The 20,344-nt window shown below is 36.8% G+C and overlaps 1 protein-coding gene across 2 annotated transcripts in view; it reads right to left on the bottom strand.

The window, feature by feature from the left end:
* ZFPM2 (zinc finger protein, FOG family member 2) overlaps positions 1 to 20,344 on the bottom strand; it is a 305,880-nt gene that overhangs the window by 140,397 nt on the left and 145,139 nt on the right. For both annotated transcript variants that reach the window (XM_010404866.3, XM_010404867.3), the window contains one exon: positions 19,169 to 19,287. In XM_010404866.3, the coding sequence (XP_010403168.1) occupies positions 19,169 to 19,287 (119 nt within the window). The remainder of the gene's footprint in view (positions 1 to 19,168; positions 19,288 to 20,344) is intronic.

Raw genomic sequence — 20,344 nt, 5'->3', positions numbered from 1 at the left:
AGGAATGGGTGTGCTATCCTGAACAGGAAAACTCATCACACATTTCTATTTTACACAAAATTGCCATTCAGTCTTTTTTTTTTGTTAATTTCCTTAAAATCAGTTCTAAATGTGACTTCCAAGTAATTAACTCTAAATTACCTGTTTGGGGTGGAGCTTGAAATTAAGGAAGGGCAAGTTCTTGAACATTAAAAAAACCCCTTTAAGATCAGTTAGAAAAAGACAGAGAAATTAGAGAAAGGAGAAGGAAACACAGCTGAAAGAGTGAACAAGGACAGATTGGAAAGTGAGGAGAACGGCGAAGGGGCAAGTACCAGAAACATAAATAAGAGATAAATATCAGGAGATGGGGGACAGGAAAGTGAAGAGCTAAGGGAATCCATGTAGCTGCAAATGATGCTGAAGGGAGCGACATGGTGGGGTGTGGACAGAGTAACAAGACAAAGGCAATCAAAGCCACTGACAGACTTCACCTTTCCACAATGCTCCAGACTCTCTCCTCTTTAAGACCCTCAAGTTCTGCATTCCAGGTGGTCTTACAGAAATATTCAGAAGTTCAGAATATGAACAAAATATCAAATAGAGCTGTATGCATGAAGACATGAAACAGCAAAAACTGTCAAATATATTGCTAAATAATCACCCAAATAGGCCAATAAGGAAAAAAAAAAACAAACATGAAAGTACTATCAATGGCTGACACTGACAAGGCATTTGGAGACTTTCTGACCTGAGCTAAAGACTGCAAGGACTTTTATACCTCTTGTGATACATGTTATAGTTGGTATTTCTCCTGCAGAACAGGAGAAACCTGAACTCATCTTTGTCAGTATCTGCACAAATGCAGCTACAATCTATAGTGCATGCCTTACACAGCTTTAAGGTGATCCTGCACATATTCTCAAACTCCCCCTGCCACAGAACAATGCCACCCAAACCCAACCAAAAAATCAAAAAGGAAGCAGGGATTTTTTTTTTTTAAATGAGTAATTTTTTTTCTCCCTAGACATTTGTGAAATTAGTTATTTTAGTTGTCACCCCTTTCAGAGAATGATGTTCATATCTAAAGTTAAAATTAATACAAATGACTGAAGAGGCACAGCCTCATTACAAAGGATTTATACACAAACCCTCTTATCAATACCAACCTCCTAGTTCTTAGACTCCTAAAGACAGAAATATGGAGCTACAAATAACATTCATTTCCCAATTACTATGCCAACCAGCTCTTTTATTATAGACTCTATTTGCATTTGACTGACTGGCCTATTGGAAACATAGTGCTGCTACACCATCATCAAGCATTTTCTCTTTTTCAAAGACATAATCCAGACCATGCACACCAGTGCACTATCTATTGGTTTAATCATTCCTTTACATTATAAGGGATCCTACTCTTCGCAAATCTGGATTTTTTTATATACCTTCATGTTCAAATTTTAACGCATCAGTTATGAAATGATGGGAATTTGTTGCAGAGTAATTGTTTCTTGACTTATGTATGAGTCTACTGATTGTCTTTTATTTTTCATAGGTGGTATATTTGAGAATGCATTCAAAGAAGCATTGTTTTGTATTTGCATTTTCTTTACAGTTAAGATCTGCATGTAATAGACATAAAAAGTTTAGTCTTCTTTTATATCATGAATTGTCTATGAATAGATGGATTCCTAGATGTCTACTTTTTAGTAACAATTTTTTTATAAAAAGTATAAAAATTAGGTCAGTTCTCAGGGTACTAATGTACAACTCTTTGGATGCCTGCTCATCATTCCGGGGAATAATCCTGTAACACACGTGTTTGTCTAACCTGAAGGAAACCTGAGACCTCCAGTGTTCTGTCAAGCAGGTCTGTTAATTTCTTTGTGCCTTGATCTTCCATTAGAAAATGTTTCCTGTTCTTTGTCTATAAGTTCTTTCAGGAAGAGGTCTCCTCTGTTTTGCCATCTTGATTCAGGTGTTGTAATAACAGCAGGATTATGTTTTGTGACATTTAATAGGCTAATCTGGATATCAAAAACTTCTTGGGGCAGAATGTGCAAATAAAAAAAATAAAGTTATAACAATTAGAAAAAGAGAATTCAAATAAATAGTCAAAAATATTGCTCTCCATTATTTATGCAGATATAATTGATTTTAATTTTCTCTTATTGCTCCTTAATCTAATTGTTTTGGAGTCAAGTTTAATGCAAACTGACTACACTGTCACACAACTTGAACAGAAGGTCTTACACTTGCTGCATGTGGCCAATGCTGGGAGCTAAGGAATGGAGTAAGTGAAAAAATTTGCTGTTATAAAAGTAAAATTATGGTTCTTCATCATTCTTTATATAGGAAGAAAGAAGGGATATTGATGGAAAAAATCCACCTTGCTTCTTCAGATATATCCAATTGTCTTAATGATATTCCTATTTTATACATATCTAGGAGTAAGGCAGAAAACTGCAGTGTTCTGCTTTGCATTGTGTTTAAAAGTAAACTCATCATGGATTCAGAACAAGAAAAAAAAGTCGCCTCTCCTGCCCCACTGAAACATTTGGAGTTCTACACCTAGCACACTATGGCCAAAAATATGTCACAAAGACTTCTGAAATAAAAACAGGCAAGTGAAAAGTGTTGCTATTCTGTGAATTTGAAAATATTTCAGAATTAAAGCAACAAAGAAATAAATAATGAGGAGAATTGTTCAAAAAGTCAACACTTTAAAGAGGTCAATGTTTAAATATTAACACTTCAAAATTCTACCAGTACACTGTTTTTCAGTAACATTCATGAAAAATTGTTGTCACTGGTCTATTGAATCCCATATTGTGGAACTGCACTGGTGGAACAACACCCATTTTTGTATACAAATACTGCAAAGATGTATCAGACTTTTGGTATGAGCACAGATTAAAATAAAGTTGGGTAAATGGAAAAAAAATCTTAAGAAAATTCTGCCCTGCACTGTGACACAGATGTCTAAAATCTTGACATATTTCAAATTTCTTTCAAAGATACATTCTTCCCATTTTTCTCAGGGATGATTGAAAGATGGCTCTGCTGCTCCTCTGCTTGTTACAACTAAAATTAAATGTAAAATGAAATCTACACCTTTATTATTCATATTGTATCCAAAAATATGCACTTTTCAACGAAAACAAGAAATGCCTCACTTTTTATGGGCAAAACACCACTCAAATATCCTTATACACATAGGGGAAATATAAATCCACCTTGATGACTTTTTAATTTCAATTTACAGTGCTTTCATATATGATATTAAAAGAGTACACAGTGGCATTTAATTGAATTGAAAGGCAATATGATGATAGTGAGTTCAGTCATGCTTTTACTGTTAACACTGCTGCAATGATTTATTTATTTGTCATTCCACTTACTTTTGTGTTCAAACAAACATAAATTAAAGTTACACCTCTTCATAACTATCAGTTGGCACATATGTGATACTGGTAATGACATATATGTAATAATTAGCAGAGATCATGTTACTATATATGTTCTATCCCAAATTAAAAACTTTCTGACTTTGTCTAGTGAAAACTATCACTCCTGTCATGTGCACATTCCTCTCTTTCAGAAAACACCATCATAAATTTAGTGACTGGTGTCAAATGTGAGGAACTGTAATCAAGTTGAGAACTGCAAAGGAAATCCAAGTCAAACCACAAGAAGTTAGGTTATGATCAGACACAGACAGTGAGGAGTGGCATTACTGAAATGGAAATGGTTGGTCAACACTGCCCAAGTCTTAACATATCACTAGTATTAGCATTTTATCTAAATAAAGAGATGGGCATACAAACAGACCTCAATTTCAGGAAAAAATGTGGAAATTTCCAATCTTTTTTTTTTTTTAATTCTACACTGGAATGATTTAACAGATGTATTAATGTATCACTTGGAGCCTTTCTCCCTACAGCAGTCTAGTGGTCAGGGCATGTGCCTTGCACTGGAAGCTATACATGAAGCCCTTTGATGCCAACCTTAGGCACAGAACTAGTGTCACTCACATTTTGCAGTCCTGCAATCAAAACAACAGGTCATTCACTATTCACTTTTCATTTTTAATCTGTTGTACTTTTTTATTTACTGGAGAGTAAAAATTAATGGTTTGCCAGAAAGGGGCACTGTAGGTCTCATATATCCCATGCAATACCCTCAGGGCTCTGCTTTGGTTTCTTTGAATAAATCTTGAAAAGTCTTACAGTAAGAGTAACCATGTTCTTCAGCAAAACTGCATTACAGTGTTTTGTGTTTTCTGATTACTCATCTCCACCAGTAACCATGAACAGCTGGCACTAGTGGCAAATTTGTTACAGAGAGATTAATGTTGGCAGTACAGGAGTTTCTGAGCTTTTTAAAATAAATTTGGCACCAAGCTCTAAAAAGGATCATGATCACTGATCTAGATTACATCCTTCTTTATGAGAAAATAAGTTTCAAAATTCCTATCTAAATAAATACTCCTGATTTATTTGTATTTTTTTCCACTAGATTAATGCATATAGAAGAATTCTCTGAAGTTATCTGCAAACTGACTGCATTTTTCGTTCCATATCTCTAAAAACTAACGTCCGCTGCTTTAGTGTGACACAACTGTTACTATACTAATCTTAATTATTGTCATTTTAGCTTTTGGCCTCCACACTCAGTTGTTGCCATTGCATTCATGTCTGGTCTAAAACCAGGACCTAAGCTAGCTGAGGCTAGCAGCTGTCTTTTTAATATTAGGTCCAGAGTCTAGCAAAAAAGGAGCATTAGTTCCCGATTCGAACCTCAACATGCTGCAGCACTACAGATGTTAAGTATCATAATAATGATTGTATCTTCCTCACACAGTGATTATTAGCAAAGCTGTACAGCTTTCAAAGATCTCTAGTTTTTATTTTTCACCAGCAGCTGAAGCAAGGAACACATTTCCATTACAAGATGAAGCTGTACTACCTCATCCAACAAATGATCTCACTATGACCCGCACACTAACTTTGCTATTAAGCAAAAACAGGCACATTTTCAAATATTGATTTCAACTAATGTCTGATCCTAACAGGCACGATCTTATCGGGGCCCCACTATAATAGAAGGAGTGTCAGAGTTAAACAGAATAGGTTTAGATAAGATCACAATCTTTCTCACCATGATGCGATGCTATCACTGAGTGAGTATAGTATTTGAAGTAATTATCATTAATAGATATTGGCAACAGGAAGAGTGGTCACTGTTAAGATCTAAACAAATTTGTGCATGATTAAATAAAACAAGTTTTATCTGAATAGTGGGTCAGGATATGTTATGTGCCCCAAGAGACTTTGCTGCCTTTATTTTTTTTCATTGAAGTGATAGATATTGAATTAAGAGAGAAATATTAAGGAACAACACTGCTACCTTAGTTTGTCCTGTACCTTCTGTTTTGTGGCAAACTGCCACTTTAGTCTTCCTGCTGCTTTCCTGATGTCTTCTTAGACCAGACGTCCCATGCCATGTTGTGTTGACAGACCCTGGTGCCAGGGTTTGGCTCAAGAGCCATGGCCACAGCTGACTTCACGGCACCCCTCCTTCTTAGCAGAGAGTGGAGCAGCAAGGAACTGTCTGACAGAAGGTGTTGGAAGCAAAGGCTCATCCTTCTAGACTTTGAGCCCTACAGGTGTTTCCTTACTTGAACTATTCCTTGCAGGAATTTGGGCAGCCCTGCAGTGGGCTAGCCTAGAGGACTGGTCTCTAATGTAAAAGTGGGCTGTGGTGAAAGCCACAAGAGACTTACAAGGTTGACAGACATCTGGCTTAGTATGATTTTTGCCTCACCATTTGTTCGGATTGTGGTAGGGTTTCCGCATTCTCAGAAAGAAGGTGGTACTGTAAAAGGGAACACCTGCTTTGATGTGGCAAATTCTATGTGAAACTCTTAAGTCTTTCTCCCCTAAAGCTGTTAGCATGTAAGGCCAAAACAGCACAAAATGAAAATAGTAATTTATAGCCCTGGAAAAAATTTTATCAACCTTGGAAAACTGAAAATACCAGTATAAAAACTAAAAAGTCAGTTCATAGTTATGTGTGTACTTATTGTAATGAAACAGCAGAAGCATAGCTAAACTTTCACAGACCCAAGCATATAAAATAATACTTGAGAAAAGGGTGCAAATCTAAATTTCCCCTAACTATTCACCATTATGAAAAATTAGCTGTTGTGCAGCACATAGAATTAAAAAGACATAATCAGAATTCCAAGAAGCAGTGTTCTCTATGTCTATTGTGTCAATAATATTGAATTCTAATACACTATTTTTCACCCTTACAGACACTAGCTAATTAAGTCAATTTAAAAAACATTTCTGAATTAATAGTGTACTTGCCAAGATTGCACAAACATTGGGCTTCCACACAGAAACCTATGGGCAGCTTTTTTACTTATCTTCATGTATTTGTCTTCTCAAATGTGTGATTAACTCCAGAGCACTGAAATCTTTTTGATAATCACTGAAGATGAATGTATCAGGACAATCAGCAGCATATGGAACACAGAATGCTGCCAGATGTTAACACACTAAAATAAAGCAGAACCATCCAAATACTCTGTATCTTGTCTAAAATAATATACTCATTGACCTTAACCCTATCAAACCAGTCCCATCTTCAAGGTCAAATAAATAACAAATATTTATCTTCTGTGGAGAGGTTTACAGGCTGTACTTTCAGCATTCAGTGTTGGAAAATGCTAAGCATACCTCAGCCCTACTGCTTTGAATGGAAGTTTGGGGTGCTCAGCACCTCCTGCTAATGCTCAGCGATAGGCAAAATCAAGTCCTAAGTGCACTATTAATCACTGTTGGAAATTTTTGATCATTGTGCATTCCTTTTCATTACTTTGTATTTTTTCAAAGACTACACATGGAAACAGAAAACCACCTAGATTAAAAAATACAGACATATAACTGCAACCTCTGACACATACTTAATTTGGAAGAGACTTGTCCATGCTCTGTGTTGCCTTGAAAGAATAACTTCAACCATCTTTGTTACCCCAATAGAGATTGAAAGCAGGAATATCAAGGCAGTGTGCTACTGTAGCTCTCATGAAGTTGAATACTAGGCTGCAGAGGGTCATGGCAGCAAATTCCACACCGTGAATCTCTCTTTCCCCATGCCTTGCAATTATCCTAAAGGAGATGCTGCAAGTGTAAAATGCTGCGCTCAACAGCACAGCAAAGAAGCACAGAAAACAGTGAGAATGTCATGACTGTATTTCTGAAGAGTTCAGCAGACCTCCCAGTTATAGTAGTAATAGTGAACAAACATGGTCAAGTATCTTTGGTGTGACTGACAAGAAAATGCTTATTAAAGGTCAGAAAGGCCATTTAGTCCCAAGCATGCCACTAGCCAGAGCAAGCTAATAGGTGCTACTACAAAGCCACTTAAACCCTGCAAACAAGTGCTAACAATTTGGCTTGGGAGAGGGAATGCAAGGAATGTTAAGGAGTTACAACCACACCAAGTGGTCTCACATTTGTGAGGTCAAGTTTCGAAACATGTATATTATTCTTATTTTCCACTGCTGAATGTGGCGGGGTGGGGGGAAGTGGTTTCAAAAGTAATCAGTGTATGTGCAGTCATTTACTGCACACAGGTATCATTTCTGTATGCATTTAAGAGATTTACTAGCACAGAAGCACGGAATGAGCTCTGAGGATGCTGGTGATTCCAAGAGCCTCCTTGCAAATGTTCCCATCTCCAATCCATCCTGTATTCTCTGTTTTTCAGCCTGTCTAATTGGCGTTCTGGTACCGGATAGTGGCTGACTGACTAAAAATCAAAATTCAGCTTAGTCCCTGAGGCATGCTGTACCATCAGATCAAAGTGCACACACTTGGCATCCTGAAAATGCAATACTATTGCTCTCACTCTGCAAATGTGCAGCACAAAAACCGGGGACAATGATGCTTAGAAACCTGGGACAATGATCCTTATATCTTCCTTAAAAAAAGAACTACAGAAAACTTAGAAACAACGTCCTAAGTAAAACTGAAAGTAATGTTTTGAAAAAGCTAACTGATTTAATATTTGGCTATAATTCTAACTTTAGTTAGCAAGAAACTGGAGTGGGAAGTGAGGACATTCAGAAGAAAAAAACCTGCAGGCAATTGAGAAGGGACATGCCAAAGAAATATAGCAGCTTACTTCCTTATCTCTCAGCTAGGCCTTGTTATATTTCAATTAGATTTTGAAACCAGTATCCTCTACTGGTGTGACCAACTGTCTAGCTTCCTGTAATGTCCCATCTGCCATCTTCTTCAAAAAACCAGTGTCTCATTCTGCTCCTTTTAAAGCCAATTTTGAAAGATTTTAGCTACCTGCAGGCATTTCTGGGCAGCCAAACAAGTGAAGTTGGCTCCAGACATTTCTCAGCATCAGGCTGCCAAAAGCCACAGGGTCATCTGCTCCCTTTCCTTCCCCCATGCCATGGCTCAGCTGCGCCTACACCACTCCTGTCGTCTTGGTCCAGCCTGTTCTGAAACATTCCAGCCACGGATTTACTGCAACCTCCTGAATCTCCTCCAGCTTTTCACTCTCATTAATATTAGGAAGCTCTTTCTTGTATCTAAACTAAATTCCCTTGCTGATACCTTGCTGAGTCTGGAAGGTTCACCTAATGCTATCCTTCATGTCATTCCATGGCTTGTGATCCAGGTGGATCCAAGAAGCAAGGGAAATCCTCCACACAGAAGCATACAGGATTAAGACAGTGTTTTGACTTGGAGGAGGTGGATTGACCAGAGTGAGAAACAGGAATAAGGTAAAATATTGGATCCCAAAAGAAAAGAATATGATCTGGAATTTAACAAATATAAACAACAAAATCCAATATTTAATGTAATAAATGCAACTGCATCCAAGAGGGAGAAACAGTGTAAAAGTAGAGCAGTAAGACTAAAGTCCACTATACTATAAGGTTCACTGCAGAACTGAAAATTAGCAATAGTAGAACCAGGCCAGCTTAAACACAAGCAGAAAAGCAGGAACTAAGATATTTTGGATCTACTATTGTTTTCTGCATTATTGCTCTCTTTCCTTTATGCTAATTTGCCCCAGTTTTCTTCCAAAAGTGAGGACAACAGCTTGCAGGAGGGGGAGAGAGGGAAGAATCCTTCCTCACCTCCCCAGCTTCGAGGCACACCTCCCTCAGCTCCCCTAAACTTGTCTTTAATGTCCCCACACATGGCAGGAGTTCCAGTTTCTTTTTTAAAAAAAGTGGCCACTCATCCCCCAGATCAGAGACTGTCATGTGAGAGAAGAGAAAGCTTCAAAGAAAGAGAAGTATTTGGGGAAATGTGAGATGCTTTTAAACAAATACATAAATAACAATTACTAACACATATAAAGTTTTTATTAAAAATAGTATCTTCTATGCATTTCAGATATCAAATCAAAGGTCAAAAACAAGATATAAAAGCTAATCTGTGACAGGAAGAATTTTAAATTATAAGACATTCTCAGAGTGAGAATAATCTACATAAACCGTGATGATATCTCATATGTTATGTAGTTTTTCCTAAATGCATCAGTAGTGTTCCGAGTGCTATCCTTCCCTTACAGTACAGAAAAGACAGTATTTTGCCTATGCAAAACACAATTATTTCCTAAATATATTAAAAGAGCTAAAAAAACTATATTTAATGATTCAAAAGTTGTGAAGCATTTTGTAAACACATTAAAATGCACTAGTAAAAAGAAAGGGGGTAAAAGTTTATTAATTTTCACTTATTTAAGACGGGATATGATTATTACAGAATCATTTAGGTTGGAAAAGACCTCTGAGATCATCAAGTCAAATCAAGTCCTTTCCCTGATCACCACCATGTCAACTAGACCATGGCATTAAGTCATTTCTTGAACACCTCCAGGGATGGTGACACTACCACCTCCCTGGGCAGCCCGTTCCAACGTTTAACAATCCTTTCCATTAAGAAATTCCTCCCAATGCCCAGCCTGAACCTCCCCTGGCACATCCTGAGGACATTTTCTCTTGTCCTGACACTGGTCATCTGGTCAGTGAAGAGAGTCCCGACCCCCATCTTGCTACACCCAACGAAACAATATAAATATGAAACAATATAAAATTCAACGAGGCTATGCATATAATGTACCATGTATGGAATATCAGGACACGCAAATAAACGTATAAATAAATAACATCATCAAGTAGTGCACCAGCTGTGCAGTCCTTGCTGCAGCTTTCCCCTGCTACAGGTGGTCTGGGGCTGGTAGGGAAGGTAAGAAAAGCAAGCAATGGTGCCTCCTGTGCTCTTTGCTCTGGAGCCCTAATGGCTGGAGCCAATTGTCTTTTGAGCTTCCCTGGAGTCTGAGGAGCCTCCATTGGATTAGACTGATGAACTTGTTCTCCAGGCTTGATAAATGAGGCTCAGGACTTTTATAAGCTTCACTCAGCACTGAGTTTCTCAGGCCAACCTCTGAATTTCTTTGCCCATACTTTGGTAGTGCAAAGTAGATTTGTTGCATCTGGAAAAGGACTCATTTTGCTACTGGCCATGGGATACTTCAACATCATTAGAAAAGGAGTTTCAGCTGAACAGTGAGGAAAGTTCAGCAAAATTAAAGTATTTCAAATAAAACAGATTTTTAGGACCTAGGAACAGACAATGCCTGCTTCTGATTAGAATATGGTAATTATATATATATAATAGAATATGCTATTTTATATATTCACAATCATTTAAATTGTGTATGTATATATACATATGTACATATATATAGTTACTATATATTTTTTTACATATTTATGTTTAAATATCTGGTTTTTTATAAATTTATGTATTCACACATACTGTACTAACAATACTTACTAGAAATATTGCGAGGGTTTTTTTTATTCAAAACATTCAAACCCACGCTTTCACAGAACACAGTTAATTTGGCTGGCAACGAAACAACCAGAAATAACTTTAATTTCCATCCTTCTTGAAAATTTATAGGCTACTTCTCTCAAGCAGATTCAGACACAAGGAACTGATCTTTTGAATTTTGATCATTCCATCACACTGTATGAAAGTGATCAGCAAGCAGCCACTGTCTTAACTGAAACCACAGGTCCATTCCTTTACTTGAAGTAATTTATTTATTTATTTAAATGAAGATAGACAATAATTTAAAATATTGTTATTGTTACTATGATATGGTATCTTGCTTGTTTTATTAACAAATAAATTTTGACACCAAGATTTTCCCTACAGCATGCTTTTATTCCAAACAACTGCCCACTGTGGCATCCCCAAGTCCTATGGAAAGCATCTGTTGATGTTTTCATAATCTTATGCATTTGTATGTCCAGACAGCACATCTTGACAACATACTGGGTGCAACACAAGTGCGACCACAGTTCCGCAGGCAACAGCATCGCAGTGCTTTTTTCCACTACCAGTGTACCCTGAGGCGAACTACCCTTGGGCAGGCACAGCTTTATGTGCAGCAGGCAAAAAAATACCCATGGCTTCCAGGACATTTTATTTTCAAATGGTCAGAGAGCACAAGCCTCCTAGTCTTTCAGTTCTGTGACCATTGTAACTACCAAATTCTTATCTTAACAATGCAAACATCTTCATAGACACAAACAGCTTCATAGCCTTATGTGCCACTAAAATGATGGAGTTAGAATTTCCCATGCTTGTTCTATGAATGTGAAACTACTGAAAGAAGTGTCAACATTTTAGAGACTGAATTTTATTCCAGAATAAAAAAAGATAGTGTTAACATTTAGTGAGAAGATGACTTCCAAAACTGCTGAATATTTAAATCTGGCATTTTATATCTGCCTAGTCTATAATATGTATGTTTCATAAATAAGAAGTGTCATTATAAAAAGCATGAATTGAAAAATTTTCCTCAGAGGAAAACATTTAATGTTAAATTTCACATATTAAACAGTTACAGAACTTGTGCCTCTTAGGTATTTTAGTGCAGTGAGCTACATTAATGACTTTAAATGGAGATAAATAGATTATTTTTCTTACATGAAGTTTTTAAATAAAACTACATGCCATTCTAAAATTTGTGATAAATTTAGCAAAATCTACAATTGCAAAATAAACATCTGTGTCTTAAAGCTTGTGGTACAGTGAAGATTAGACTAGGTAGAAGACTACTAAGATTCAACAGTGTAGAAGCACAAGAATATGTTGCTACTGAAGTTTACTGCAGTGATCCTCTAATTAAACAGCTTTTCTTCTCTCTCTTTTCTCCGCACCCTAAAATGCAAGAGCCTGGCACCTGGAGATAGCATCTCCTTTTACTGCTGTCTGGGAGGCCCTGGACCAAATTTTCTTGCCTTTTTTTCTGCCCCAGGTTCTTGACTTTGCCTCATCTATTCTGCAAAACCATCCCCTTGCTCTGCTCTCAGCAGCTGTCTGGCGATGTACCCCAGGGTACATTGCCACTCCCAGAAGGACCCCCTACTGAAATGAAGCTTGCCAAACTAGGACAGATAGTTCACTGAGTTTTCTCCCAGGAACTCAGTTAGTTTAACGGGAATGATTGGTAAAGTCTACTACTTAATTACAATAGTATTAGAATAAATTCTGCTTAATGGAGATGCTCACAGCAAGCACCAAGTAACTGAATTATTTTTAAAAACCTTCCAAAATTACCAGTGACAGTTTTAAAGAAATGTTAAAGTTCTTCTGTTTTGATAAACAGGTGTCAAAATGAACCGTGGGTACATGTAGTCTCAAAAAAGGGCTATAGTTAAGGAAACAAGGTTAAAAAACAAGAGCAATTTTGTGTAAAAATTCCCTGTTGAGATTCTGGAAATAACCAAATCAGAAAAGAAGAAAAAAAAAAAAAAAAGAAAAAAAAAAAAAGAAGAATGTAATATCAACCCTGTGTTATTTGTATGTTCTTTAAATATTTAATAACTTAAAATTAAGGCTATGGTATGGTGTGCAGCACTAATACCAGTGTACTAACAGCATTTAGACAGAAGTGTAGGATTAAGGTTCTCCTTTGTGATACTTCATCACCTATTTGAGATGTGGAAAATACTTCTGCAAGTTGGAAAAAAATGCTTTTGGATTTTTCCGAAACAGGGTGTTTATTCAGCTCCTTGCAACATCTTCCTATCACATTATCAGCATGGTTTAAATTTGTATAAATGTAAATAAAAGAGCAGAAATAACTTCTTAAAAAAAAAAAAAAGAAGCATCTAAACTACAATTCTGTACAAAAGTTTTTTAAAAAGGTTCTTTTGTCATTGCATTCTCCTGAACTGCATGTCTATATAAATGGGATACCACTTGGTAAAAGGTGAAGTAATGTGAGGTGATGTGTTCTCAAAGATCATTGTGGATAGCCATGTGGACATCTTGGCATATCCCAATTCTTTTAAATATTTCAGTTTGTAGGAAGTGGCCTTAAGCTGTGCCAGAGGAGGTTTACACTAGATATGAGGAAAAATTTCTTCACTTTGGCAGGCATTGGAACAGGCTGCCCAGAGAAGTGGTGGAATCACTGTCCCTGAGGTGTTCAAAAGACATTTGAATGTGTTACATGGGGACACTATTCAGTGGTGAACATAGTGTTGCTGGGTTAACAGTTGGACTTGATGACGTTAGAGGTGTTTTCCAACCTTACTGATTCTATGGTTCTAAGCAGCCAATCTCAGCACGTGCACAGCACATCAGCAGGTAGCTGTTGGGTGACATCAGGTGCTGTCCTAAGTGCCACAATAATAAAGTCTGCTCATGTTTGGGACCAAAGGAAGTGCTCTTAAACTAGTTCCAATTATGAAGAGCCTGACAGTAACAGTAGTAAAAATGAGAAAGAAATGCTTCTTGTCACTTGACATATTTAAAGGTATAAAAGTAGTATAATGAAGATTAGAATCAAGGCTCATTACTCAGGATACTATTTTTGGTAACTAAATATAAAAATGGCTCTCTGCTATTAAGAGCCAAATTCTCCATTTGCAGTTACATATCTAAAGATAAAATCTACCTTTTCCCTTTCTATGTTTGAATAAGAGAAACAGAAACTACAGGCTGGCTACAGCCTGACTATGGACAGACTACTACCTCTCTGTAGCCATGCAGCACCTCCAACAAAAGTTCCCAGAAAACCCTTATGCTGCAACTCTGAAGATTAAAAGTCACTGTCCACTAGAGACATGAGGTTTCTGACCTGAAGTGACCAGCCACAGATTAGTGAGTGAATAACTTTACTGCATTTTGAACCTTGGCTCCCCAGCCCCTCACACACTACCCAGTCAAACAGCTCCAGGAGCATATCTTCCAGAGGTGTCTCTTTGGTGTTGAAACTCACAGATCCCATTAAAGAGTCCCTGCTGTGTCCCACTGCTTGCCTGGCCCAGCCCTGCACATTCTCCTCCTGTGGATTCTCTTCACAGTCACACTGAATCCTCTTTTCCTTATCAGGCTCATACAGGCCTGCCCCGCATGCTCTTCCCTGCAACAAGCAGACGACAATGGCGGGCTGGATACAGCTGATCATTGTTTTGCTTCACAAAACCCTGCCATGGGCACAGATTAACACCAAAAACTAGATGGCAGCAGCCAAGGGAAAAGGCCTCTTGGATTGCCTCCACACTACTGCTGGAGCAACCACTGTTTGACGTCCGTCGTGGGCTACGTGGTTCAGTGCTGCTTTCGTTTCCAAGGGCCTCATTCCCATCAAGCTGTCCCCTCAAACAGGGAAAATATGTACAGCTGAAAAAAGCAAGTGAACAGCTTTTTCTTAGCTAGGCTGCTAGTGCCTTGAATTTAGATCTGCTTGCACATAGCAGCTCCTCTTTCAAGGGTCCAGTCTAGAGAGGTCTTCTGCTCTTTTCACCTGCATGGTCATATTGGACTTGGCATTTGCGCAAACCCACTTTCCTGTTAAAGACAGGAATCACAAACTAGGAGTCTGATGATTCAAAATATATTTCTATCTACTTGTGGGTACCCATGAGCTACTGAATTTTCTGTGATGCAGCAAGACACAAATTTAGAGCCTTCCAAATTGTGTTGTCTTCCATTCTACAGCTGAGTTCCCACCAGCTGAAGACAGCCAGTAATATTGTTCAACATCTTCAAAGGTCTGTTTGTCTAAACAGCAAGATTATATTAAATCTCAAACAGAATCTGGAAACATGTAGATGTGTACATTTTCTAGGCTTGAAAAGATATTCCTATGCATTTAATTTTCTTGGGACTATCCAACTATTATGGAACAGTGGATGGAAACTGGAAGTAGTGGAAGGAAATGGAAGGCAATAACCTCTATACGCAATTGTGCTGACAAACTATGCATGCAGCTGAGAGCAGAGGAATTTCAGCAGTTTGGCAAAATTACAGGAATAAAAGCATCTAAATAGGAGATCTATCACTCTAAATATAATAAAAGTATCTAAATAGGTATCTACAAATATTTAAGAATGATCTAAGAAGTTCTTAAGGTGAAATGGAAGTAAAACTTAAATGCCTAGACAAGTTTTAAGATCTGAGACTCACTTGCTAAAAACAGTGTCTTAAAATTTTCTGCTGGCTGCATGCAGATTGTTTCACCAACAGTAACAGTAACAATAGCATACATTATTTCATAATGTAATTATATGTAATTCACGAGTATTGGCTAAACTCTTAGATGAGAAAATTACTTTATTAGTCATTGAGCTATTTCAAGTCTACCTTTAGTTTGAGTATTCTTCAGTCCTGATGGGGACCTTGCTCTACCGTATTTCCCAACAGTGCTGCAACACTGCTGATGATACCAACACCTGCTATTCCTATTGCAATTGTGAACAGCATTAAAATAATTTTTGTTCAAGGTACCCAACCACTCTGAGATGTGTACTGCTAACATACTTCAAGACAGAAACTTGAAAGATCTAAAATGTAATTGACATCTGGCACGGTGACTCAATTAAGTACTGTGCTGAATTAATTAACTTTCTCCATCTCATGAGCCAACAGCAGCAAGACTGTATTCAGCAACGCAGCACTGCTGGAAACAAGAAGCACTTCAACAGGATATTACACGTACAGGCTGTACTCAGTGCAGAGTGCAAGAGGAATAAGTAAGCTCTAACTCTTACAGCATGGATGAATCCTGTGAGGCACTGTCACATCGCTAACACTAAACAGTACAGTCAGGTGAGATACTTGTAGTCAGCCACAAACATATTTCCCAATAAAGACAGCAGCTGCAAAAATTGTGATATTTGCTCACCTGAGGGTCCCTGAATTTTTCTTTCCTTTCCTCTCTATACAAAAAAAATCCACATTAAAACTCTTTTCCAAAAATTGGATGTTTATAGCAGCGGAATGTTTAAGGTTCTCATTCAGAAAAGAACTAAACCTCTTTTCAGCTGCTCATGTGAAAGTTTGACTGAATTGTAGGGATGTAAGTCTCTACCCAAATGAGCTTTCCAAAACAGATATAAATAACCTAAGTAAAGAATCCCAACTTCCCAATGAACAACAGAGAACATGTACAATAGTGAGATAAGTAATCAAATGTGTCAAAAAAACATAAAAAAACCCAGAATCATTCCTAGAAAAGATAAAAGAAAACCATGTAGAAACTGATGCTGAGGTTTTGTTGCTTTAACAGCAAATTATAGTTGCATTAAAAGGTTTATATTTCTTCACACAGAATTTTAAAGTAACAAATGTAGGATTACAGGAAGCATATGATATTTGGGAAAAAGAAAAAATACTTAGAATCACAGAATAATTCAGGTCTGGAGGTCATCCAGTCCAAAGTCCTGCTCAAAGCATGGCAAACTTCAAAGTCAGATCCAACTCCGAAGTTAAATCAGATTGCTCAAGATGACACCTAGTTCGGTTTTGACTTTTTTAAAGGAGGGAGTTGCACAGGGGACAAAACAATATTTCTGAGGAATAAAGTTCTGTTTACAGGAAATTTTTCTGATTTCCAAATGTGTTTATATTTGTAGGCAAAACAAAAGTAAAATCTTTCATGTGTTAGTAAAAATAGACTTTATGATTTTTAATTTGACAATAAACAAAGTATCTTTCCAGTTTAGTGAGAAAAAAGTCCTGAAGGTTTTCATTGCACGTTTCTCTGAACTACATTGAAAAAGCTGTTCCATCCCATTACAATCAACAAACTAAAAGTCAGTTCTGCACACTGCTCAATTATGAGTTCATTAAAGCCCGACTATCTTAGCTAAATGCTTTTGATACAGCAAAAGTAATATTTTCCCAAATTTAAAAAGCAATAACAGACCTTAAAACATACCTGTACTATCAAAGGAGAAGCAAGGTGCTGCTAGGCTTGTGGTTAATCTATGGCTCCATCAAAAGAAACCCAAAGATACAATATGATTGGCTGCCAACATGTTGCAAATGCATCCTAAGAATATCTGATAAAGATTAATTTTGTAGTGAAGGGACAATCAATATCATCTCCGATATTTAAACATTATCTTCATGTTGTATATACCTGATGAAGTGATACAAGCAGACAAAATCAAGCTAGCATTTCTCTATACTATGGATTGTGGACTGACTTTGAACTACAACAGGACTAAGGTTTCTGTTACATGAAAGCTGATGAAAGTAGTTATAGTGGAATTTAGACAATTATTTGAATTACAGGTGCTTGTCACATATGACCTTTTATTAAAAATATTTTGAGAATATTGATAGGCCAATAATAAAATAGATAAGGAAATATAACTTAAATGGATAGAGAAAATAGAGACAAGTGTTCAAATTTTCCAGTTTTTTCTTTCTAACAATAAGGTGCTTTGATTTTGCAGGACTTTTGAAAATCTGTTCTTTATTCAGGTGCCTGAATGTGAAATCTGACCTGGGTTGGGAATACCGAACTCTTGGAAATTTAGACGAAGTTTCCATGCTGCTTTTTGTAACGTTTCTTAGCACGATTTGATTAATAAATTATGCTAAAGAGTACAAAATATTAAGATTTTAAATGTCTAATATGTGTATACTATACTATACTATGTACTCAGAATAATGCCTCACTCAAATTTTAATCTGCATACTTACAGAAAGTAACATGCATCCTATCCAGCAACCCTTAGAAAGAGAACTCCATTGTATAGGCATAGGTTCTCCAGGGAGGAGTTTTCTCCCCTTTTCTCCCATGTCCACATAACCCCTCTCTCACTCTGCCCCAGATGATACATCAGCAACTCAGTGTTCCTCACTCTCTTCAGGTCCTCCAAGAGCAGGATGATACCCAGTGCTGGTGAACACTGGGAAGCTCAGCTTCTCCCTTTACAGGACAGATGTGTGCACCCCAAATGCCTGTAACCCCCTCCTGTGAAACGGTTCCATGTGTCTTTATGCTGAATACATTCAATGCAAAGTCTGTAATAGCAAACAGTGATCCAGCTGCAGATAATGGTTCTTCAGAAGTATCCCACAGGGCAATGCACGTTCCAAGACTGTTTAAACCCTTCTAGAGATATTAGTTGTTTCCTTCCTGATATTTTCAGAAAATTAATCTGAACTATACACAAATAATATTGAAGCTCAGAATTAAAACCAACACAAACAAAAATGAAATGAAGACCTAGAAATGACATGATTTTCAGTGCACTGAACTGAGATCAGCAAAGCATTACTTTTAAGTAAAATGGTCCACATACTTTCTGCAATCAGAATAAAAAATGAGGCTAATTGAGAATATATTATATAACAGGTGTCTTTTGATGCTTTTCAAAAAGCATTAATTTGATGGAAGATTTTGCTATGTTAAGTTATATTACGGCAAATTTAATTAATTTTATCCTAAAATCATGTATTTATTTATTTTTGATACCTTTCTTTAATATAAATTAAGTATTCAGTAATTAATACTATGAAAAATTCAAAAGGCCACTAAAAAAATCAGATATTACTACCAAAACACAACACCTTGGTTCAGCAAACAAGGAAGTGACATTTCCCTTCAGTAAAAGAACAAGTTAAACACTATTAACCTGTGCTCCAAATAACTTCATGTGGATTGGTTGCCATAGATGAACAAATTGGAAAAGAGCCAGATACCACTGGCCGTTAAAGCTAACAATGCCTGTTTTCAAATGCTCTGTCTGAGGAGCAATTCAAGCTATTCCCTGAAGAATGACACACAATATAACAAAGCAAAGTGTCTCGGAGCATCTACATACCAAGGTGTTATTGTTCAGATCCATCTTCCCAGTGAAAGGCCCCCATGTTGTTCCAACTGGAAGCTGCTGCCGGCTCTGAATCTTGCGCTCCCCGTCTTTCTGGACCACCTCCAACTCTCCTGCAAATAAAGAAAACAAGCAGTGTTGAGAGTACTTTCACTCATGCCTTGACAACAACCACCTCTGCCTTTGTATTGCTTTTATACGCACAATGTTCTGAGGACCAATATAATGAGAATTAATTATGCTTGTCTGAAAAACAACTGATCTTGTCATCCTGCAAAAGAAAAACAAACCTTTTTCCCTTATAATTATATTCAAATTTGGTTTAGGAAGTCCCATTCCTTTCTTGCATCTTTTCACACACGTTAGAGTTTGAAAGAAATTTTATTTAGAACAGCATTCCATAAAAGTTCTTAAGAAGTGCTGAGGAGGGGGGAAATGACAGCTGAAAAGAGAGACTGCAGTAGCAGCCACACCTGGTACATTAACCTCCTTGATGCATTTTGCTGCACAAGATCACATTTTGAAGCACACAGAAACTAAAAATTTGAGAGATACACCATACAGCCACAAAAAAATCACAACATCTCCAAGATACTACTAAAAGCATTTACTACAATTACAAAAAGGATTTTGTACTGAGTGAGATTTTACAGGTAGTAACATTTCAGAATTAAACAAGAAATAATTTTAACTGGTAGCTTGATATTATAAGACAAAATAAGTAAAATCAATGGGGAGGCTGTATAATGATTTTTTTTAGTGCATAAGGATTTTTACTGCATGATAATTTTTATTTTCTTAAACATAAATTTTATTTTTGAAAGCAAAGACTTCAAAATTAACACTTAAAAGAAATTTTTGCTTTAGCTCACCTTAACTTTTCTGGATTTTCCAGTAAAGAGGAAGAATAACACAGAATTTATCATTTCCATGGAGGGAAAAATAAAACTCAGTCACCACCTTAACCCCCCCATATTTTTTTCACTTCATTTAAAGATTAAAAAAATAGTCTGAGCAACTCTTTTTTGAAAGGAGTCTAATCCTATTTTTTGTGAACAAATGTTTCATTTAAAAATACAGCAACAGTTATATTTATATATACAATTTCGAACACTATTTTATAAATAAATTCTGGTTTCAGGCTTTCATAGGGATAGGATGGAACAAGGA

Source organism: Corvus cornix, chromosome 2, assembly GCF_000738735.6.
Source record: "Corvus cornix cornix isolate S_Up_H32 chromosome 2, ASM73873v5, whole genome shotgun sequence".
NCBI classification, from domain to species: Eukaryota; Metazoa; Chordata; class Aves; order Passeriformes; family Corvidae; genus Corvus; species Corvus cornix.
This window is presented reverse-complemented; position numbering and strand designations above follow the sequence as displayed.